The 23,323-nt window shown below is 33.3% G+C and overlaps 3 protein-coding genes across 5 annotated transcripts; 1 reads left to right on the plus strand and 2 right to left on the minus strand.

Moving 5' to 3' along the window:
- The first annotated feature begins 1,212 nt into the window (after positions 1 to 1,212).
- Positions 1,213 to 2,622, plus strand: LOC141396974 (protein-lysine N-methyltransferase EEF2KMT). 2 transcript variants are annotated; one of them, XM_073972722.1, is made up of 3 exons: positions 1,213 to 1,426; positions 1,496 to 2,297; positions 2,361 to 2,622. In XM_073972722.1, exons 1-3 carry the CDS (start codon positions 1,331 to 1,333, stop codon positions 2,465 to 2,467), a joined length of 1,005 nt encoding a protein of 334 aa, XP_073828823.1. In that variant the 5' UTR covers positions 1,213 to 1,330; the 3' UTR covers positions 2,468 to 2,622. The 2 variants fall into 2 exon arrangements, with proteins under 2 accessions (XP_073828823.1, XP_073828824.1); XM_073972723.1 differs by lacking the exon at positions 2,361 to 2,622 and having other exon boundaries at positions 1,253 to 1,426; positions 1,496 to 2,305.
- A 6,201-nt stretch (positions 2,623 to 8,823) lies between these two features.
- LOC141398721 (uncharacterized) lies at positions 8,824 to 19,579 on the minus strand. 2 transcript variants are annotated; one of them, XM_073976314.1, is made up of 3 exons: positions 16,450 to 19,579; positions 12,643 to 13,002; positions 8,824 to 12,583 (listed from the first exon to the last, which is right to left on the minus strand). In XM_073976314.1, exons 2-3 carry the CDS (start codon positions 12,666 to 12,668, stop codon positions 8,914 to 8,916), a joined length of 3,696 nt encoding a protein of 1,231 aa, XP_073832415.1. In that variant the 5' UTR covers positions 12,669 to 13,002; positions 16,450 to 19,579; the 3' UTR covers positions 8,824 to 8,913. The 2 variants fall into 2 exon arrangements, with proteins under 2 accessions (XP_073832415.1, XP_073832416.1); XM_073976315.1 differs by having other exon boundaries at positions 12,654 to 13,002; positions 16,450 to 19,574.
- Positions 12,993 to 22,283, minus strand: LOC141398405 (uncharacterized). The gene is made up of 3 exons (XM_073975690.1): positions 22,237 to 22,283; positions 21,313 to 21,992; positions 12,993 to 13,002 (listed from the first exon to the last, which is right to left on the minus strand). Exons 2-3 carry the CDS (start codon positions 21,921 to 21,923, stop codon positions 12,993 to 12,995), a joined length of 621 nt encoding a protein of 206 aa, XP_073831791.1. The 5' UTR covers positions 21,924 to 21,992; positions 22,237 to 22,283.
- Positions 22,284 to 23,323: the final 1,040 nt, after the last annotated feature.

The following is a 23,323-nucleotide window of genomic DNA, read 5'->3' on the forward strand; positions in this document are numbered from 1 at the left end:
AACCTTTCACAATTGACATCAGGGAAAACACCAGACGTCAAGACGACAATAAATCATCCGCCGTCGAGATGGGTGGAATACAGAAGAGGAAGAGGTTAAACCGTTTCGGAGATGTAACCCACCACGGGGAACTCCCTGTTTCAATCTGCGGGCTTTGGTCTTGTTGTTTCTACGACTGGCATCCACATATATAACTAATTACCCAACGTTTAAAAATTGACCGGTGGGTAGTCTGCTCAATGTCCTCAAACAGCGTGGAGTTCTTGACAGTATCAAAGACTTTAGATAAGTCGTGCGCCACCAACACTGTCCTATCGCACGACTTGTTCTGGTTGAGTCATCGAATAATATGTGTGGTTGTGGCGTGCAGCGCTTTTGTTGATCTGTGCTTCCTACGAACGAAATCCATGATAGGCAACTGAAAGCTGGGCTTATGAGTCTTTGCTTCGGGCGACAAAGGCGAAATCAGTCTGCTCGATTCACCATCGGTCCATTTTCAGACTTCGGGGCGATGTGAATGGATGATTTAGAGTTCCTAATGACATTTGCTACTTCATCCACTGTAAATTGTGTTAATCCCCTGCGACGGAACAGACCCAATGTGACGTAGTACTCGTCTTCTCGCACTGCCACTTCCAGGATGCTCTGCACACTGTCTCTTCGATTCCGCCGGTGCAACGTGCCGAAACGTGATAGAGGTTCTAACTTTCATCTTCCCAGGGTTTGAGAGTGACTGAACCATTGCCCATAATTGAATTTTCCCGGCTTCAGTGTTACAACTCTTCCGATAAATAAGTAAATAAATAAATAAGTAAATAAGTTTGTTCGATGAAGCTCATCACGCTCATTTGCTAATCCCGTCGCTTCTGCTTGGAAGTTTGAAGCTGGAGAGGTAAAAAAAACACTACAACGGCAGATCCACCTCTATGGATAGGTATTTCCATAAGCTTTCCAACTATATCCACTTTGTAATAATCGGTTCAGCAGAACCGGGTGATATAACCGTGATCACCATACCTCCGGAACAATCGGTAAGTGTTTACTAAATTAAAGTTGTTCCCAGGTTATTTCTGGTTAATTTTAGTCTATATTAAATTAATTTTATTTAATTTATATTTAAAGTCATACCATTTTGAAAACTGTTCTTATGCTATTGTGAATGTAGTGCAATACGGCCTTCATCTCATTCAAGACAAGAAAGAAGAAGCAGCTATCATATGTTTTTTGTTTTCTTTTTGGTTACATGTGTTGGGCCATTTGTTTACTTTCTAAACTTGGCTTTTATTTACAATAATTTAGAAAACTATTAATCTATTTTATATAAAAAGAAATGTCCGAACATAATTCCACAGATTTTGAAACCTTTCTCAGGAGCATACAAAAGCAATATCTATGCTGTTATCCCTTGCATTGCATAGTATGGGAGGTAAGATTTGGAATGGAAATCGTCAATTTTCAAATATGATTAAAATCGCAAGTTTATTTCAATTTCCAGACCTTTCCTAAAGATATGACATGGGATGAACAAAAGGACTTAATAGACGCCACCTACAATTCACCTCTAAATCAAAAACTACCCATAAAAATTGCCTACCAATTAAATTTCCTCAAAAAACTTATTGCATTTTTAGAACAAACTACCTCTGAGGTCCACGATGCAGTCTATGAAAGTTACTGTGATGTCCAACTGCGTGTAGCTGAAGATAGTACCCAAAAATATGCCTTCAAACATTATCTATTGGATGAGCAGACTCATTTCACATTACGAGAATCGAAAAGTTTTGTGGCTGAAGGTACCACTGGACTCTGCAGTTGGCAGGCATCATTGGCATTGTCTGATTTTATACTCCGTCATCCAGACATAGTAAGGAATAGAAGGATTTTAGAGTTGGGAGCTGGTACTGGTCTATGTGGATTTATTTTATTTAAAATGTGCCAACCTCAGCAGCTGATGATAAGTGATGGGAGCCCTCAATGTGTGGAGTTAATGTGTGAAAGTGTTGAACGCAATTTTCCTGATGCCCACCTTCTGAATTCTAATGGAAAATATTCATGGAATGAACAAATACTTCAATGTTCTGTAATATCTTGGAATTGTATAAATGAATGCGAAGAAGTTGTGGATTTATGTCCGGAAATTTTGTTAGCTGCCGATGTTGTTTATGATGATAGCTGTTTCGATGACCTCTCATTTGCCATAGATTTTGCGTTTAAACTCAGAAATAATCAGGTGGAAATGTATTTGGCAGCAACTGTACGAAATGAACATACTTTAAATGGTTTCCTCAAGAAACTGGGTGAGTGAGAAAATTGTGGAAATGTTAGTGGAGTTTTGTTTAGAATAATTCGTTTTATTTCAGACTCTTTGCATTTCGTTGTATCTGAAGAACCCATAGTGCCTTTGGAGAAAAGCTATTTATATTGGGATCGTACAACACCTGTTAGAATATTGAAAATAACAAGATGAGAGCCATGTGGAGATTATTAAAATTCATAATATATGTAAATAATTATTCAAAATACATAGTTTTTTTTTTTTTTTTTTTTTTTTGAAAAGTGTACGAAACTATTTTGGTTTTGAATCGTATTATAGTAAATTTACATTGTAGTTGATTTAGTAAATCCAGTTGTTTTCAATTCTATTCTTTATTGCAATTAGTCATAAAATCGATACCGACTTGATCCAGAATCAAACAACACCGGCCAGCGACTGCGATTCTATATTCTTTAGAAAATCCTCGCTGTCACATAGTCCCAGAAAAAATATTCTTTAAATAATCGACACTGGTTCACAGTCCCTGAAAAAAATATTCTTTAAAAAATCCGCGTTCTCTCATAGTCCCTGAAAAAATATTCTGTAAAATTTCACGCTGTCTCATATTCCCTGAAAAAATATTCTTTAAAAATCCACACTGTCTCATACTCCCTAGAAAAATATTCTTTAAAAAATCTACGCTGTTTCATAGTCCCTGAAAAATTTTTCTTTAAGAAATCCACGCTTTCTCATAGTCCCTAAAATAATATTCTTTAAAAAATCCACGCTGTCTTATAGTCCCTAAAATAATATTCTTTAAAAAATCCACGCTGTCTTATAGTCCCTAAAATAATATTCTTTAAAAAATCCACGCTGTCTTATAGTCCCTAAAATAATATTCTTTAAAAAATCCACGCTGTCTTATAGTCCCTAAAATAATATTCTTTAAAAAATCCACGCTGTCTTATAGTCCCTAAAATAATATTCTTTAAAAAATCCACGCTGTCTTATAGTCCCTAAAATAATATTCTTTAAAAAATCCACGCTGTCTTATACCTAGCCCCTTAAAAATATTCTTTAAAAAATCCACGCTGTCTTATACCTAGCCCCTTAAAAATATTCTTTAAAAATCAACGCTGTCTCATAGCCCCTTAAAAATATTCTTTAAAAATCAACGCTGTCTCATAGTCCCGAAAAATATTCTTTAAAAATCAACGCTGTCTCATAGTCCCGAAAAATATTCTTTAAAAAATCCACGCTGCCTAATAGTCCCTGAAAAATATTCTTTAAAAAATCCACGCTGCCTAATAGTCCCTGAAAAATATTCTTTAAAAAATCCTCGCTGTCTAATAGTCCCTGAAAAATATTCTTTAAAAAATCCTCGCTGTCTAATAGTCCCTGAAAAATATTCTTTAAAAAATCCACGCTGTCTAATAGTCCCTGAAAAATATTCTTTAAAAAATCCTCGCTGTCTAACAGTCCCTGAAAAATATTCTTTAAAAATCCACGCTGTCTAATAGTCCCTGAAAAATATTCTTTAAAAAATCCACGCTGTCTAATAGTCCCTGAAAAATATTCTTTAAAAAATCCACGATGTCTAATAGTCCATGAAAAATATTCTTTAAAAAAACCACGCTGTCTAATAGTCCCTGAAAAATATTCTTTAAAAAATCCACGCTGTCTTATAGTCCCTAAAAATATTTTTTAAAAAATCCACGCTGTCTTATAGTCCCTAAAAATATTTTTTAAAAAATCCACGCTGTCTTATAGTCCCTAAAAATATTTTTTAAAAAATCCACGCTGTCTTATAGTCGCTAAAAATATTTTTTAAAAAATCCACGCTGTCTTATAGTCGCTAAAAATATTTTTTAAAAAATCCACGCTGTTTTATAGTCGCTAAAAATATTTTTTAAAAAATCCACGCTGTCTTATAGTCGCTAAAAATATTTTTTAAAAAATCCACGCTGTCTTATAGTCCCAAAAAATATTTTTTAAAAAATCCACGCTGTCTTATAGTCCCAAAAAATATTTTTTAAAAAATCCACGCTGTCTTATAGTCCCTAAAAATATTTTTTTAAAAAATCCACGCTGTCTTATAGTCCCTAAAAATATTTTTTAAAAAATCCACGCTGTCTTATAGTCCCTAAAAATATTTTTTTAAAAAATCCATGCTGTCTTATAGTCCCTAAAAATAATTTTTAAAAAATCCACGCTGTCTTATAGTCCCTAAAAATATTTTTTAAAAAATCCACGCTGTCTTATAGTCCCTAAAAATATTTTTTAAAAAATCCACGCTGTCTTATAGTCCCTAAAAATATTTTTTAAAAAATCCACGCTGTCTTATAGTCCCTAAAAATATTTTTTAAAAAATCCGCGTTGTCTTATAGTCCCTAAAAATATTTTTTAAAAAATCCACGCTGTCTTATAGTCCCTAAAAATATTTTTTAAAAAATCCACGTTGTCTTATAGTCCCTAAAAATATTTTTTAAAAAATCCACGCTGTCTTATAGTCCCTAAAAATATTTTTTAAAAAATCCACGCTGTCTTATAGTCCCTAAAAATATTTTTTAAAAAATCCACGCTTTCTTATAGTCCCTAAAAATATTTTTTAAAAAATCCACGCTGTCTTATAGTCCCTAAAAATATTTTTTAAAAAATCCACGCTGTCTTATAGTCCCTAAAAATATTTTTTAAAAAATCCACGCTGTCTTATAGTCCCTAAAAATATTTTTTAAAAAATCCACGCTGTCTTATAGTCCCTAAAATATTTTTTAAAAAATCCACGCTGTCTTATAGTCCCTAAAAATATTTTTTAAAAAATCCACGCTGTCTTATAGTCCCTAAAAATATTTTTTAAAAAATCCACGCTGTCTTATAGTCCCTAAAAATATTTTTTAAAAAATCCACGCTGTCTTATAGTCCCTAAAAATATTTTTTAAAAAATCCACGCTGTCTTATAGTCCCTAAAAATATTTTTTAAAAAATCCAAGCTGTCTAATAGTCCCTGAAAAATATTCTTTAAAAAATCCACGCTGTCTAATAGTCCCTGAAAAATATTCTTTAAAAAATCCACGCTGTCTAATAGTCCCTGAAAAATATTCTTTAAAAAATCCACGCTGTCTAATAGTCCCTGAAAAATATTCTTTAAAAAATCCACGCTGTCTAATAGTCCCTGAAAAATATTCTTTAAAAAATCCACGCTGTCTAATAGTCCCTGAAAAATATTCTTTAAAAAATCCACGCTGTCTAATAGTCCCTGAAAAATATTCTTTAAAAAATCCACGCTGTCTAATAGTCCCTAAAAATATTTTTTTTAAAAAATCCACGCTGCCTTATAGTCCCTAAAAATATTTTTTTTAAAAAATCCACGCTGTCTTATAGTCCCTAAAAATATTTTTTAAAAAATCCACGCTGTCTTATAGTCCCTAAAAATGTTTTTTAAAAAATCCACGCTGTCTTATAGTCCCTAAAAATATTTTTTAAAAAATCCACGCTGTCTTATAGTCCCTAAAAATATTTTTTTTAAAAAATCCACGCTGTCTTATAGTCCCTAAAAATATTTTTTAAAAAATCCACGCTGTCTTATAGTCCCTAAAAATATTTTTTAAAAAATCCACGCTGTCTTATAGTCCCTAAAAATATTTTTTTAAAAAATCCACGCTGTCTTATAGTCCCTAAAAATATTTTTTAAAAAATCCACGCTGTCTTATAGTCCCTAAAAATATTTTTTAAAAAATCCACGCTGTCTTATAGTCCCTAAAAATATTTTTTAAAAAATCCACGCTGTCTTATAGTCCCTAAAAATATTTTTTAAAAAATCCACGCTGTCTTATAGTCCCTAAAAATATTTTTTAAAAAATCCACGCTGTCTTATAGTCCCAAAAAATATTTTTTAAAACATCCACGCTTTCTTATAGTCCCTAAAAATATTTTTTAAAAAATCCACGCTGTCTTATAGTCCCTAAAAATATTTTTTAAAAAATCCACGCTTTCTTATAGTCCCTAAAAATATTTTTTAAAAAATCCACGCTGTCTTATAGTCCCTAAAAATATTTTTTAAAAAATCCACGCTGTCTTATAGTCCCTAAAAATATTTTTTAAAAAATCCACGCTGTCTTATAGTCCCTAAAAATATTTTTTAAAAAATCCACGCTGTCTTATAGTCCCTAAAAATATTTTTTAAAAAATCCACGCTGTCTTATAGTCCCTAAAAATATTTTTTAAAAAAACCACGCTGACTAATAGTCACTGAAAAATATTCTTTAAAAAATCTACGCTGTCTAATAGTCCCTGAAAAATATTCTTTAAAAAATCCACGCTATCCCTCATTAAAAAAATATTCTTTAAAAAATCCACGCTGTCTTATAGTCCCTAAAAATATTCTTTAAAAAATCCACGCTGTCTTATAGTCCCTAAAAATATTCTTTAAAAAATCCACGCTGTCTTATAGTCCCTAAAAATATTCTTTAAAAAATCCACGCTGTCTTATAGTCCCTAAAAATATTCTTTAAAAAATCCACGCTGTCTTATAGTCCCTAAAAATATTCTTTAAAAAATCCACGCTGTCTTATAGTCCCTAAAAATATTCTTTAAAAAATCCACGCTGTCTTATAGTCCCTAAAAATATTCTTTAAAAAATCCACGCTGTCTTATAGTCCCTAAAAATATTCTTTAAAAAATCCACGCTGTCTTATATTCCCTAAAAATATTCTTTAAAAAATCCACGCTGTCTTATAGTCCCTAAAAATATTCTTTAAAAAATCCACGCTGTCTTATAGTCCCTAAAAATATTCTTTAAAAAATCCACGCTGTCTTATAGTCCCTAAAAATATTCTTTAAAAAATCCACGCTGTCTTATAGTCCCTAAAAATATTCTTTAAAAAATCCACGCTGTCTTATAGTCCCTAAAAATATTCTTTAAAAAATCCACGCTGTCTTATAGTCCCTAAAAATATTCTTTAAAAAATCCACGCTGTTTTATAGTCCCTAAAAATATTCTTTAAAAAATCCACACTGTCTTATAGTCCCTAAAAATATTCTTTAAAAAATCTACGCTGTCTTATAGTCCCTAAAAATATTCTTTAAAAAATCCACGCTGTCTTATAGTCCCTAAAAATATTCTTTAAAAAATCCACACTGTCTTATAGTCCCTAAAAATATTCTTTAAAAAATCCACGCTGTTTTATAGTCCCTAAAAATATTCTTTAAAAAATCCACGCTGTCTTATAGTCCCTAAAAATATTCTTTAAAAAATCTACGCTGTATAGTCCCTAAAAATATTCTTTAAAAAATCCACGTTGTCTTATAGTCCCTAAAAATATTCTTTAAAAAATCCACGCTGTCTTATAGTCCCTAAAAATATTCTTTAAAAAATCCACGCTGTTTTATAGTCCCTAAAAATATTCTTTAAAAAATCCACGCTGTCTTATAGTCCCTAAAAATATTCTTTAAAAAATCCACACTGTCTTATAGTCCCTAAAAATATTCTTTAAAAAATCCACGCTGTTTTATAGTCCCTAAAAATATTCTTTAAAAAATCCACGCTGTCTTATAGTCCCTAAAAATATTCTTTAAAAAATCCACGCTGTCTTATAGTCCCTAAAAATATTCTTTAAAAAATCCACGCTGTCTTATAGTCCCTAAAAATATTCTTTAAAAAATCCACGCTGTCTTATAGTCCCTAAAAATATTCTTTAAAAAATCCACGCTGTCTTATAGTCCCTAAAAATATTCTTTAAAAAATCCACGCTGTCTTATAGTCCCTAAAAATATTCTTTAAAAAATCCACGCTGTCTTATAGTCCCTAAAAATATTCTTTAAAAAATCCACGCTGTTTTATAGTCCCTAAAAATATTCTTTAAAAAATCCACACTGTCTTATAGTCCCTAAAAATATTCTTTAAAAAATCTACGCTGTCTTATAGTCCCTAAAAATATTCTTTAAAAAATCCACGCTGTCTTATAGTCCCTAAAAATATTCTTTAAAAAATCCACACTGTCTTATAGTCCCTAAAAATATTCTTTAAAAAATCCACGCTGTTTTATAGTCCCTAAAAATATTCTTTAAAAAATCCACGCTGTCTTATAGTCCCTAAAAATATTCTTTAAAAAATCTACGCTGTCTTATAGTCCCTAAAAATATTCTTTAAAAAATCCACGTTGTCTTATAGTCCCTAAAAATATATTCTTAAAAGAATCCATGCTGTCCCATAGTGCCTGAAAAAATATTCTTTAAAAGTCCACGCTGTCCCATAGTCCCAGAAAAAATATTCATTAAAAAATGCACGCTGTCACATACCTAGTCCCTGAAAAAATATTCTTTAAAAAATCCACGCTGTCTCATACCTAGTCCCTGAAAAAATATTCTTTAAAAAATCCACGCTGTCTTATAGTCCCTGAAAATGAGCGATAATTATAAATAATATTTTTAAATAAATGATAAGATAAAAGAAACATTACTATAATAAAATAAAAGAAACATTGTTATAAAAACATGAAGTAGGTTAATCAGCTAGAAGTTCTGATAAAGCCCATTATAGAAACAGCCAACTAATTTTATACCCTGAGATATTAGATTTAATAACAGTTTTTTTTTATTTTCATCAACTATTTCTAAAACAGTAGTAAAAATTTATTTACATAAATGTTAAACATTTCTCATTATGTTTTTTCAACAAGTTTTTCCAAAAAGTTACTGATTTTTTGCAATTCTACCAATTTGGCTTTTTCCACGGCTAACCTTTCTGTTTCAATTTTAAGTAATGTTTCAAATGGTTTTGATTCTAGCTTTTCTTCTGCTTCATCTACTGAATTTTCTTCCTCCTCGTTTGATTGCTCCGGCTCCTCATCCCCCGCCAAATTTCCTAGCTCATTATCTTCCTTCATTCTTTTGCTGTTTGATTCCGGGAATTGGTTCTCCTCCTCCTTCAAAAAGCCCAGAAAAGTGTTTTGTTTTCTTTTGCTTGTTTTGTTGGTAGTATTTTCAAAATGAGAAGAAAAATCATCGTCTTCATCTTCTACATCCATTATGGTCTCACACATTAATGTGTCATAATTTAAAATATCTTCTCCAATGGTTTCCTCACCATTTTCAAACCTGTGACATGGCGTGTTACTGCCACTACCCAGGACCTCATCCATTTCGTCGAAAAATTCCCAACTTGATTTAACCTCACCAGATTCTTTGTGTCGCTGTTTGGTTCGTCTGTATGTTGTCAACAAATTATTGAAACATTTTTTAACTTCCTCCATACAAAACGGAAATTTCGGATCGCTACTTTTGATTTCTGCCATTATATTCATCCACATCATATGTTTTTTTAACTTTGACCTCGAAATTGTATGATGCTTTAATCGAGCCTGTAAGACTAGCTGCCTTCTTTCGTGGGTCCACTTGTTACTATTTTCTTCTTCAGCTGGATTATTACCAAACTCTGATATTTGTGTGGTATCATTATCTGACATCAGGGAACCATCATTTGTATTATCATTGGCCGGCAGAGTCTTATAGCGCCCACCGTAAACCTTATCGATTGCATTGAAGAATTCCCATTTGGTAGTGGCTCCAGCATTTGTTCCGTAACGTGTTTTTATACGTCGATATGTGGATATCATTTTAAAGTAAAGTTGTTTGCAATCAGCTTTGTTAAATGGAAAATCCTCATCCACCTCTTTGATTTCCTGTAAAATCTTATCCCAGATTTTGCCAGTTCTCTTGTTTTTCAAAAAATCTGGTTGATGCCTCAATCGAGCATCTAGGAATAGTTTTTTTCTTTGATGGGTCCACCGCTTCTCTTTTTCTTCTTCGTTGAAATAGTAGGCCTCAAATTCCCCTTTGGTTTGCTCTTCGTGTGTTGAACTTTGATCATCATGATCGCCATCATCTTCGTCGTCTTCCCCACCGCCGCTTTTAGGTTGCGTTATATAATCTTCATGGCCAAAAATCTCATCTATCACATCGAAATATTCCCATGATGTGATGGCCTCTCTACCAGATTTTTTTATTCGTCTATATGTTATCATTAAATTTATAAAACATCTTTCAATTTCATATTTGTCGAAAGGAAAAGACTCGTCGATTTCCTTGATTTCATTCATTATCTGTTGCCAACAGCTGACCTCCTTGGTTTTTTTTCCGTCAACCCAATTTGTCTGATGTCTTAAACGAACTTTAAGCAATAGCATTTTTTGCTCTGGTGTCCATTTTTTATCTGTTTTTGCTGTGTCATTTTCTACATTTGTATTGGGCTCTCTCTTTATATGGTCGGAAAAATTAGATTCAACATCATTTTCTTCTTCATTCGCTTGAGCTTCTCTTTCTATATATAATGAACCATTAGATTCCTTCCCCGCCTCAGATTCATCTTCACTTGAATTTTCATTGGACTGCTCCGAAACATTACTACTTTTCCTGCCAAACACCTTATCCATCATACCAAAATATAGCCATGCTGTAGTCACATTTCCAGTTTGTTGTTGACGTTTTTTTATTCTCTTGTATGACATCATCATGTTACAAAAACATCTTTCAACTTCATATATACCAAAAGGGAACGATTTGTCGATTTGCTTGATATCCTGCATTATTTGTTTCCATAGTGTGCCTCCTGCCAATTTCTTGGCAACAAATTGTGGCTGATATTTTAAACGAACTTTTAAGACCAGCATTTTTCGTTCATGATTCCATTTCTTCTCTGACTGCACTGCTGGATTTTCTACAAATGATTCATTGGTTTCTTTCTCCAATTTGGATTTTTGCAAGACTAAGTGTTGTACAGATTCTTTAGGCTCTGCCTTTTTTATATCTAAACCATAGGACTCAGATTCATCATCTGAACCTGCAGATTCATCACATGGATATTCCAACGATTCCTGCAAAATAGAATTTGCGTCCAAGTCATTATCATGACGATCGCCAAAAACATGATCCATCATATCAAAGAATTCCCAGTTTGTTTTGACTTGACCAAGAGTATTTTTCCGGTTTTTGATGCGTTTATACGTAACCAGTATGTTGTAAAAAAATCTTGCAATTTGTCTTTTGGAAAACGGAAAACCACTGTCAATTTGTTTAATGTCCAGTAGTATGTAATCCCACGTTTTATGACTACTTATTAACTTTGCCTCTATTTCTGGCTGATACTTTAAGCGAGTTTCAATGACTAACTTTTTTCTTTCATAACTCCATTTTTTATCATCCATATACGAAGTATCTTCCCTCAAAATTTCATCGTTTTCCGCCCACTCTTGTTTAATTTTTCTTTCCGGAGGACATTTATCAGAATCTGCATTTCTCAAATGTTCTAATAATGCATCGATTGAATCGTTTGATTCGTCCATTGAAGTTTCACAGGAATCGTTGTCCAAATCTTTAAACTCGTTTTCATCACGATTCCGTGTTTTCTTTGTCTGCGCTTCTAGATTTTCTGCAAACGCTGCAGTTTCTTCTCGTTTATTTCTCGTCGTATATTTTTCCAATGGTTTATGTTGTACATATTCTTCAGGCTCTGTCTTTATTATATCCAAAACATTGGATGTAGATTCATCACTTGAACTTGCCGATTCATCAATTGAATATTCCACTGATGGCTGTTGAATACAGGTCGCATCCATGACACTATCATTATGACGATTGCCAAAAGCATTATCAATCATATCGAAATATTCCCATCTTGTTTTGAATCGACGACCAGAATTTTGCCGGCTTTTGATGCGTCTATATGTAACCAATATGTTGTTAAAGAATTTTGAAATTTCTTCTTTAGAAAATGGAAAGTTATGATCAGTTTTCTTGATTTCCAATAGTATATGTTCCCATGTTTGAAGATTTCCGACTTTCTTTGCATGTAAATTTGGCTGACATTTTATGCGAGTTTGAATGACTAACATTCTTCTTTCCCTAGTCCATTTTTTATATTTATCATCCAAATCCACGGTATCATCAATCATCACAAATTCATCGTTTTCCGGCGGTTCTTGTTTTATTTTTCCCATAGTACCCATCGTAGGACATGTATCAGGTGTAATCAATGCATCATCGTTATCCAAATCTATAAACTCGTCACCAAGGATTCCATCAAATGTTTCAAAAAACTCCCAATCTGAAGAGTTCTTCTGTGTTTTTAATTGCTTGTAATAGAACAATAGTTTTCGAAAACAGTTTCTACTTTCAGTGCTGGAAAATGGAAAGGTATCATCGATTTCTTTGATCTCCTGCATTATACGTTTCCATAATGCGTTTCTCGACAGCTTCTTTGCAGCGAATTCCTTATGATACCTTAAACGAATATCTATTACCAGTTTCTTTTGCTCTTCAGTCCATTTGTTTTTACTATGAAAGATATAAATAATAAAATAATTGTAAATTTACAAATATTTAATAGAACTCACGGTAATTTTACCATTTCTAACAGCATTGCGATTAATTAGTGAAAATAGGAAAAAATTACTGCAACGCTACCAAACAAAGCAGTATTTCCATGAGTATACACAACACAAAGCAAGCAACCTTGCATCATATGAATTATTCACAATAGTTGATAAACCGATGCGATGCATAGTGCGTTTGTTTACTTCGTTAAAAAAACTACATCGGCGGCGTATATATTCATAAACCGAAGAACATAATACAATATTCAAGGTAGATGTCCAGGTGATTGCTCAACAAAAAATTTTGTAAATGATGCAAAAAAATATAGAGCTTTTCTGTTTTATGTTAAAAATTATCTCAAATTAAGCTATTAATAAACACTAAAAAATTAAGAAATTAGGAATTAGTTCTTTATTTAGACAGTGGTAAAAGTTTCAGATTACTGGGAGAGTATTCAATTTATGCCCTCTAAAGGCCACTTGGTTTTTGTGGTTAAAAACGAATCCCAGAATAATTTGTGAAAATCTTATCGGATTTTGATATAACTCCATTATGCATATTTGGAAGATTTTGGGTATTTATATCAAAATCAGATCCGATACAAACAAGGTTAAATTGTAGACAACTGTAATGAGGTTCTTCGAAATAAATTACAGTAACTATAAATTCCAAAGGCTGTGCTAAGTGTTGGAAGCCATACAGGTTGAGTGGAAAAATATCCACAACTGTAAAAACGAATCGCATTTGCAAAAGAAGGCACTCCACAACCGATATGTCTGAAGAGCCGCTACCAACGGCGAAACCGGTCACATAATGGTGTTTGTGTGGATTAAAATATTCGGATTCCCTTTTTCACTTGCAAAATATCATCGGTCATTAAGCTCGACTCCAACGACGACGTAGGCAAGAAACGAACGTTTTAGAAGTTACCTATAGATCCGAGGAACAAAGCAGCATCTAATAAAATACGATCTGACACGACAAGACCTCAATCAGATAATAAGTCTGTCTGGTTATCCTAAAATTTGTAACAATTTGTACCAATTGTTGCTGGAAGTCGTCTATTAACACAAAAAGTCAGCAAAAGAGAGCGATTCGAGAGAGACATGACAGTTCTTAGTTCTTTGCAAATTCTTGCTGGACAAATTTCTTCTAGCAACTCTTCTTCTTAAAAACAATCAAACATCTGTTTTTATTTTTTCGTTGATTTATGTTTGTGAAAATTAAAAACAATTTTATTGTGGAAATAGCAAGCCTAATTGTATTACTTTTTTGGAGAACAAAATTACAAAGTGGGACAAATCCTTTTTTGGGTCATTTTCTTTTTTTAACTTTTAATAAAATACAAAATTTTTGCTTCCTTTGATTTCCTCATTGGCGGACAAATTGTTCTGTTTTGGCAAGTCAGCTGATTGCTTGCTGGGAAGGTGTCTGTTTACTTAAGTAAAAAAAAAAATTTACAGATTTCTAGCAAAAGAGAATAAAAATTCCTTACTCTCTGAGAAAGTTCTTGCTGACAATCCTTGCTGGGAAAGTAACCAGACATACCTTATGTCTAGGCTGGAAATCGAATACAAGCATTTAGTGAGCAGATAAAAACCTTTAGTAGCTGTAGTGCTTTTGGGAACATTTGCGTCCTTTAGACAGCCGAAATTAAACAAAAAAATCATTGTAATAATAAAATGCCTGTGGGAAATTTTTAAAGCGAAGCGAGAACTATACTTAAAGAGTAGTTTTTTTTTGTATTTTCAAAGCGAAGGTACGAGAAGGAGTAGGCCGATGTTCCAACTGGAAGAAAATTTCTTCAATTTGTCCCAATTTACATTAGGCGAGTTTACTTGCGGCAATTGTCAGTTTGTAGGTGAGAGAGGGTGCTGAGAGGCAAAGGGTTACCATATGCCTCACCTCTTTCTCCTACAAATTGACAATTGCCGCAAGTAAACTCGCCCAATGTAAATTGGGACTTTCTTCACAGATTTGTTGTTTTCAAATTTTAAAAACAACAAGTTATTAAAGTTGGTGCCATGAGTTGGTGTAGTTAAAATTTACTTTAGTTATGGAAGAGCAGAGAAGACTACTTTCGTCCATCGCCACTTGGACTAATCAGTTGCCTTAGTTCTTTGTATTGAAACAAAGAACTCTTCCCCATTTTATGACGACTCGAGCTCAAAAATAAATGTGACGCTGAGCTATAGATACCTAAATTATTACGAATATGTCCCGATCCATACTAGAGTGATTTCATTGAAAAAATTGCTTGAAATTATGAGTCTCTAGATCGACTCCCATAGTAGAGTAAAATCATAAAATTGCTGTAGTGGGGAATTCGAATTAAGAACGCCTAATTTTACGACATTTTTTAATGAAATTCACGCTAGTGTGGACAGGGACTACACACGAACGAAAAAAAATTTGCTACAAAAACAGGGGGTAAGTCTCATTGACCAGGGGTTGTATTCTTGTTTTATGAAAATTTGAAATAAAAAAGCGTTTGTCGTGAAGAAAATACATTTCAGCGGCCAAATATCCGCGTAAATGTATAAAACACATTTGCATTTGAAAAACGAAAAGTTCTAGGACAGAGAAGACATTACATAGTCGATACGTCTGAAGATCTGCTTTACCATCAGTGAATTTGTAAGTTCGAGAACTTGGCTTTCCTTTTTCACTTGCAAATAGTTTCCGATCATCAAGCTTAACTCTAAACGAGAAAATTAATGAAAATACTTCCTTTATAATTTTTTTCATTTGACAGTTTTCTCCTTTATAAAAGTTTTCATTTCACATTTTCATAGAAACAGAATTAAACCCCTGATCTTAGAAAGACATGAGTTAGAATTCAATTTACCCCCAGTTTTTGTAAAAATTTTTATTCTTCTCACACGAATTGTCAAATTTTGTAGATCGATTTACTCGCTTTAGCGCAACTGTAGAGCGCTGATTTTTAAATGAGGAATCCTTAATGATATATGGAACTCATCTACGAAAAATTAATTCTGTATGTCATCTGTGGGCTGAGTGTCCTAATACATAATTGCTTTATATGTAAGAATTGGTTATAAGTAAACGTCTATTGTATATTGTTCCAATTGTATTTTATTTATGTATTTATTTATTTATTCATTTATTTATTATTATTATGGAAGTAGGCACTTTAAAAGCAATAGATGTCAAGCGCTTAGAAGCCTTCGAAATGTGGATATATCGAAGAATTCTTAAAATACCGTGGATAGCTCACATATCAAATGACGAAGTTCTACGAAGATTAAACAAAACAAGAGAACTCTTCGATCACATAAAAAGGAGAAAAATTTCATATCACACATAATGCGAAACCCAAAATACCGTATCCTGCAAAGAATTCTACAAGCCAAAATAAAAGGTAAACGCAGCAGAGGAAGACAAGAGATGTCCTGGCTTCAAAATATTCAACAATGGACGGAATTTCGAAATGCAGAAAATTTAACAAGTGTCGCAAGAAACAGATATTTATTTATATTCATGGTTTAATAAGAAAGGTTAGCCAAAGCTTTATGGCAATTTAAATTTTTTCATTCGAGTATGCCTAAAACTTCAAAACAATATAAACAAACTGTGTATGTGTGTGTGGTGTTTGAATAATATGCCAAACAATTTTAAAAACAATCGAATTCAATGATTTTTAAAATTGTTTTTAGACCATTTGTATGGAAGAAATTGGCGAGATTTGCATTGAAACAATCAGTTTATCATATTCACAACTCGATTATGTGGAGAAAACTTAACTCTTCATTCATTTTTCGCGTTTTTTATAAAATGCTCAAAAAATGCATTGTAAACAAACCCACTTGTTGCTTTTTTTTTTTTTTTTTTTTTTTGAGTTTAAAGTTGTCACCCTGCGAAGGAGTGAATACTCCTTTGGTGTTTTTTGGCCGCTATATCGCCACAACAAGCAAAAAAACTATTTAAAGTTTAAATTCAATCTTATTCAGGAACTTTGTTAAAACAGGGGTTTTTTCAATTCCATATCTGCTAATGAACTCCACTGTGGATCTTGAATTTTGAATGATCGGATGTAAGCTCCTTTCTTGTGAAAACTTCTGACATTGAAATAGTATATGATCAACATTTTCTTCCAAATTACATTCTTCGCATAATGCTGAAGGGGCTGCTTTCATTCTTTCAAGTGTAGCTTTACAAAAAGCATGGTTTGTCAGGATTCTGTTGATTTGTTTAATCTCTGTCGGACTGGCTGAGGTATTGTGGAACCATGGGCGTTTCAAGGTATCAGGAAAGATAGCAAAGTAGTGAGACGAACTGGACTCGCCACGGTCTGTATATTCTGCTGACCAAGCGGACCATAATTCTTGTGTAATTTGAATAACTGCGTCAGATATAGTCAAGGGCATTTCGAGTTGAGTACCGAATTCACTGGCTCTCTTAGCCGCCTGATCAACTGTTTCATTAAGCCTTATTCCCGCATGTCCTGGGATGAAATGAAATTCAATCTCTCCCGTAAATTCGTTAGACAACCGTACGATCTTATCTACCAAATAATTACCTTTCTTGTTATTTTTAATAGCCAAAAGCCCGCTCAAACTATCTGTCAAAATTGCTACTTTGCGTAAATCATTATTAATCGCATATTCCAAAGCCTTTACCAAAGCTATTAACTCGGCCGACATTGAACTCATATCTTTATAACAATAATAGGAAAAAACTGTCCCTTGACTTTCGTGTATGAAAGCCGACCCCGTAAAACCTGGGGACACGGAACCGTCTGTAAAAATAATTTCAAATTGTTTGTTTCTAAGTGTGGTTATTTTTTCTTCGAAGAGTTGTTTTATAATTGATACTGGCACATTCGCCTTTTTTGAGGTTATACCCTTAAAAAAATTTTCACAGATTAAAATGTTATGATTATTTGGACTTATTGGAGATGTATGACCAACAGCATCGATCACATTTTTGAATCTAATATAAGTCTTATACATGCCAGTGTTAATGGGCCGAGTCAGATTTCTAAACGTATTCATTATGGGAAGTTTGTAGGCACAAGCCTTGACAATCTCCTTCGCAGCTGATAAGTATAACCTGTGCTTAGGTGGGAGCTCAGAAGCTAAGTGATATAAACATTCAACTGGTGTAGATCTTATCGTTCCCAAAGATTTTCTTAGGCAAGAGTTTACATACGTTTTGATCTTGTTGATAGACCCTTTGTCTGCATTAGCCAAAGCAGCCGATGCATACTCGATTTTAGACCTGATGCAAGTCCTGAACAGTAACAGTGATTTTTCTGGGTTTAACCCGTAACTACAACCTCCCAAAATATTTATAAATTTGTTTCTTTTTTCCACTTCTTTTAAGGTGTTCTGTACATGGTCTTTAGCCGAATTGTTAGATGCGACATAAAACCCTAAATATTTAATATTACTTACTTGTTGGATTTCTATATTGTCATACGTCAGATTTATTTGTCTTGGCCTTCTATTAAAATGAACCACTGTGGTCTTATTTAGGTTAAATTTTAAATTCAAATTTCTGCATCGATTTGAGAACTCAGAGACTTTATCTTGCAATATAGCTTTTGCTGTTATAAAATCAGGATGATATATTACCAGGAAAAAATCATCAGCAAATTGATATAATAAACAGTTTGCTGAAACTATGTCATGTAAGGGAATCGTATATGTATTAAAAAGAATGGGACTCAGGGCGCTCCCCTGAGCCAATCCGCCACTTATGGATACTTTGTGGGTTCCCAGGACGAGATTCCTCCTGTGGAGGAAATCCGTTACCCATGAAACCACCGATCTGTCTACTTCAAGTTTTTCCATTTGATTCCTCAAAAAGGCAACTTGTACACAATCGTACGCCTTTTCCACATCAACACATAGACCTAAAACATGATTTCCTCTAGATTTTAACGCATGTATGTTATTGATTAGATCATTTATACACATAGAGGTTGAGCGGCCTGGGCGGAAGGCATAAGATCTTTCCGGAAACAGGTTTTTACACTCCATATGCTTTTGAATTATATCTTTTAGCATAGCCTCTAAACACTTTAAAGGTACAGACAAAAGCGAGATAGGTCTATAGTTCTCGACTCTTGTCAGATCTTTACCAGGTTTTGGTATTGGAGACACTTTAACGTCTCTCCAATCATCCGGGATTTCTCCCTTTTTCCATATTTCATGTATAATATTAAAGAATATTAAATTTTTGATATAATCATAGGAAATCATATCCAGTCCGGGGGCTGAAGCTGAGCTCCTTGATTGAAGAAATCTTTTGAAATATTCAAATGAAAAAACAGGCTTAGTTATTAAAGTATTCCCTCCGTTATGTTGTACAGAAGACGGTGATTGCGGTAACACTGTTATCTGAGTAAGAGGTGAGTCTGTAGACTCTTGAACCTCTTCCACGTCAAAAATTGATATGTTTTGTATCTGATCTTCTACCTCTTGCAATATTTGATCATCTGACTCATCCAAGGAAACTTCAGATGGTGTCATTGTGGAGCTATTTTCTTCCGAGAAAGTCGTCCCGTGATCCTGTTCATTAGAATTCGATGAAGAAGCAACGAATTCCAGGTACTCCCTTTTTTGTTCTTCATCCCAGGAGTGGTTCACGCTCTTGGGTTGTTTATACTTTCTTATATTTCTCATTGATTTCCAGAAAGTTTTGGGAGAAGGACTAGAGGATAGTTCCTCTAGTGTATTGGAAAAGTTTGACTCTTTAAGTTCTTTAATTTTGGCGCTCAGAGTATCTACAGCTTTTTGGTATTCCCGAAGGTCTTCAAGGGTTCTAGTTTTAAAATACTTTGCTTTTGTTGCTTGTCTTAATCTGAACAGTTTCTGGACTTCTTCATTCCACCATCTTTTAGGTACATATCTATTTCTGGAGTCAATTGTTATTGTGTTGTTATTAACAATGCTATGGATTTTACTATTGAAATCTTGAATGGATGTGCCCACATCCATATTTCTTATTTCCTCGAATACAGCTTTTCTTCGAATTATTTTAGATCCCTTTGGTGGTTGTGGGTCTGTTTGTAGATCAATGATTATAGGTAAATGATTACTATTTGTAAGTTTTGTGGAACTAACCTTCCACAAAGGCATTGCCTCCAAATTCTTCGCAAAAGTAAGATCGAGTACTGATGAATGTCTATCCTGTATCTGAAAAGTTGGTTGGCCATTATTAACACAAAAAAATTGCTTTCAGTAGCTGCTTCACCAAGGGCTGTGCCATGTGAATCAGTCACCGAATCCCCCCATGATGTCGACCTAGCATTAAAGTCACCGACTATTAATATTGGCATTGTTACATTTTCAAAAAAACTAAAAAGGTTATTCACTATAGTGTTAAAACGGTCTCTTGGAGTATTAGGTGGAATATATACCACAACAAAAATGTAATTATTCCTTAAGTTAAGTGTTTTTATTCCCACAACTTCCATATCGATATCAATTTTTAATAAAGTAAATTGAATTCCTCTTCTAACATAGATGCCCACTCCTCCATATCCATCCGGGCGATTTTTAAAAGCAAAATTATAGTTACAGACGTTTGACGTCGAATTATCCCGAAGCCATGTTTCGGTTATTAAAGCTACATCAATTGAATTATGTTGTAAATACAACTCTAAAAGATTCTTATTATTTTGATTACAAACGCTTTGGATATTATATTGTAGCAACTTCATTATTATTTATTATGATTTGTTATTATTAATATAAGTATTATTATTATCTGTTATTCCTTTCTTTATATTTTCTAAATCTAACTGATTTCTACCGATATTTATTTCATCTCTTAATTTGTTAATAAAATTAACTTCTTCTCTATCTACTTTGGTGGCAGTGGCCATAAAACTGTTTATAGTTTGTGTTATGTTATTCATAACTTTTTCAAACTCTGAGATCTTATTTTTCTCAAGATTTTGCAATGCTGTGCCGTTAGGTGATTCATAATAATCCCCTTCTGCCAGCGCTTCACGATGAAGCTGTTGCAATTTCTTTGAATTTTCCTCTTCTCTTATTCTGTTTTTATTATTTTTAGTCATTTTCGCATATGATTGTATGTTATGGATGAATCTAGCAGATTCGTTAGCATTTATAGGTGCTGATTTATTGGTTTTCTCAGTGACTTTATTTGTCTTAAGTACTGGGAAACCCTGGTCGATATCTTGGTCTAATAGATAGAATCTGTTACTAAAAATAGCTGGATATTTATTTTTGGTTTCACTAATGGAAAGATTTTCCAATGTCATAATTCTTTTGATATTAAATGCTTTAGTCCTAGCTGGGCAGTTTCTAGATGTTGGCACATGGTCACTATGGCAGTTTGAACAAATAATTTTGTCCTCACTGCACTGTACCTCTGCCTCATGTTTGGTGAAACACGTTGAACATGTAGGCGTTTTTTGCTTACAGTGTTTCGCAAAGTGGTTATATCTATAACATCTGTAGCATTGGGAGAAAGGTATGAAAGGATGCACATTTAATTTGGCAAAATTATATACAGAGATTTCAGTAGGTATATTCAGTCCTTTAAATAGGATTTTTATACGTTTAGTTTTAATGAGATCATCACCTTCTTTTCTCATAACCCTTTCAATTTTTAAAATGTCCACTGGACTAAATATAAATTGTTCAAATTCTTCTGTAGAGATATTTGCATCTACAGGATATACTAGTCCCCACTTTGATAAAAAGTGTGGCAAGATCTTTGGTTCATAGCCGGCCGAGGCTATTCTAGCATCGTCAACAAACACATTAGCCGCCGTAGCATTTTTGAAGACAATTTTTCCTCTTCCAAAACCAATCTTAGTAACGCATATTACATCTTTAATCTCTAGGAAAGTGACATGACGCGATAAATCGACAAGATTTAACGGTTGTCTAACGTTATTTTTAAGCAAAGTATCTACATACACCATATATGGACCGCCATGCGAGTCGTCATAGTATAATTTATCTTTTTTAACTTCAGATACCGGGGTAGCATCAGTAGTTGCATTTCCATCGGGAAATGCATTACTAGCTATCGATTCATTATTATTGTTATTCATTTCAATATTACTTTCACGATTATTATTAGCTTGCAGCATTGCATTAAATATGCTATTATTTGCACTATTCTCACCTACCATGTCCTTGACTAATCCAGACTCAGCATCCAATTTTAATTCTTTTGACTTGCCCGACGTTCTCTCACGACCCGAACCTCTCTTAACTGACACTTTCACCGCACTAATGTTCTTTCCCCCACCTTTGTCCCTTGTAGGTGGAGGATCTCCTGGATCCCCCGGCATTTTTCACAAAAAATCCACTGTAGACTTCAATCCAAATTAGGAATCTCCAAATTAGCCAGAAAGCTTTTTCTTGTTTTTGAGATGGTGTTGTTTAGTAATTATAGATGAAAACCAATTGAAGTTTGATGAAAGATGAATTTGAGGTTATTGATGATGGAAAATTTTTGATGTTTTGATGAAAGATGAAATTCAGCAATTATAGATGACAAAAGTGTTGAAGTTTAGATGAAAAATGATGGACCAACTCCAAAAATCCAAAAAAACGGCGTTTAAGGCAATTTCCCCTGCCAAAGTAATCTGAAAATCAAATTACTTTATGTGACGCTTCTAGAAAATTTTTAGACGCTATCGGTTGTTCGCTTTTCTACGTTCTTTCCCTTTCGGAGGTTGACACACGAATGACTTGTTGCTTTTATTTTGAAGTTTTAGGAATTCAAGAAAAACAAGGGTTCTATAGATTTTTTTCATTTAAATCTACCTCTTTACTTATACCATGTTTATATTCATATTTTGTCAATCTATATATATAAAAATGGTGTAAAAAATGTATAGTAATTCATAAAAGGAGAACGGCTAGGCCGATTTCTGTAAAATTTTTTGTCAGTTATTCGTATTTTCGAGGAGAAGGTCTTTACGGAAGAAATTTTTGGAAAATCTCTCTGGAAAAGTCGGAAATTGGAAAAATCGAAAACTGAGTTTTTGTATGAAATTTTATTCATTATTAGCGAGACGGAGTTCGCCGGGTCCGCTAGTAATATATAAAAAATTAGATCTTGAAAACGAAAGTAGCTCCCGAAGTAATACTGGCAGATCCAAGCACATATCGATTTATAAAGAATAGACACAACACGTTGTTGGATAAAAACTTTAAAAGGTACTCCTAAGAAATTGTGCGCATGAGCAGAAATGTGATCCCTTCTGCGCAAACTGTAAACATTTAAACTAGGAGTTGTGTTTTGTGTACAGGAATGTATTGATAATAACAACACCTATGTAAATAAGAACGTACACCATGTATGGCTTTTCCCTATACATAATTAACCCACTTAGCCCCAGATTTTTTTTTTTTTTTTGGAAAAATTAAAATGTTTCGGAATCGGGTGCCGTTAAAACGGACAGTGGCAAAATCCACTACCGTAAATTTGTATGGGTAATTGGCGTTTTTTACAAATATGCCCTTTGCGCATTTCAGGTGACGATATGCAAAGTGACAACTCATATGTAAAAAACATATCGTGTAAAGTACCCATTACTGTTTTTACCTGCATTTTTGTGCACATTTTTTACTGGCGTTTAAACGACCAGTGGGTTAAATAGGAAAATTTGCAAAAGTATTAAATGTGGTGAATAACTCTCATATAAAATGTGATGTGGTTGGTGTAAGCGAAACGGGAACTGTA

Source organism: Musca autumnalis, unplaced genomic scaffold (assembly GCF_047663935.1).
Source record: "Musca autumnalis isolate F117 unplaced genomic scaffold, ASM4766393v1 scaffold_3, whole genome shotgun sequence".
Lineage (NCBI taxonomy): Eukaryota > Metazoa > Arthropoda > Insecta > Diptera > Muscidae > Musca > Musca autumnalis.

What these genes read in the sequence shown, in the direction of transcription:
- LOC141398721 (XM_073976314.1), bottom strand. Translation starts at nt 12,668, where the DNA reads ATGCTGTTAGAAATGGTAAAATTACC. An exon ending in TTAGAAATGGTAAAATTACC is followed by an intron (nt 12,584 to 12,642) that starts GTGAGTTCTATT and finishes TATCTTTCATAG; the next exon opens with TAAAAACAAATGGACTGAAG.
- LOC141396974 (XM_073972722.1), top strand. Translation starts at nt 1,331, where the DNA reads ATGTCCGAACATAATTCCACAGATTTTGAAACCTTTCTCAGGAGCATA. An exon ending in TGCATTGCATAGTATGGGAG is followed by an intron (nt 1,427 to 1,495) that starts GTAAGATTTGGA and finishes TTCAATTTCCAG; the next exon opens with ACCTTTCCTAAAGATATGAC. An exon ending in TGGTTTCCTCAAGAAACTGG is followed by an intron (nt 2,298 to 2,360) that starts GTGAGTGAGAAA and finishes GTTTTATTTCAG; the next exon opens with ACTCTTTGCATTTCGTTGTA.
- LOC141398405 (XM_073975690.1), bottom strand. Translation starts at nt 21,923, where the DNA reads ATGCCGGGGGATCCAGGAGATCCTCCACCTACAAGGGACAAAGGTGGG.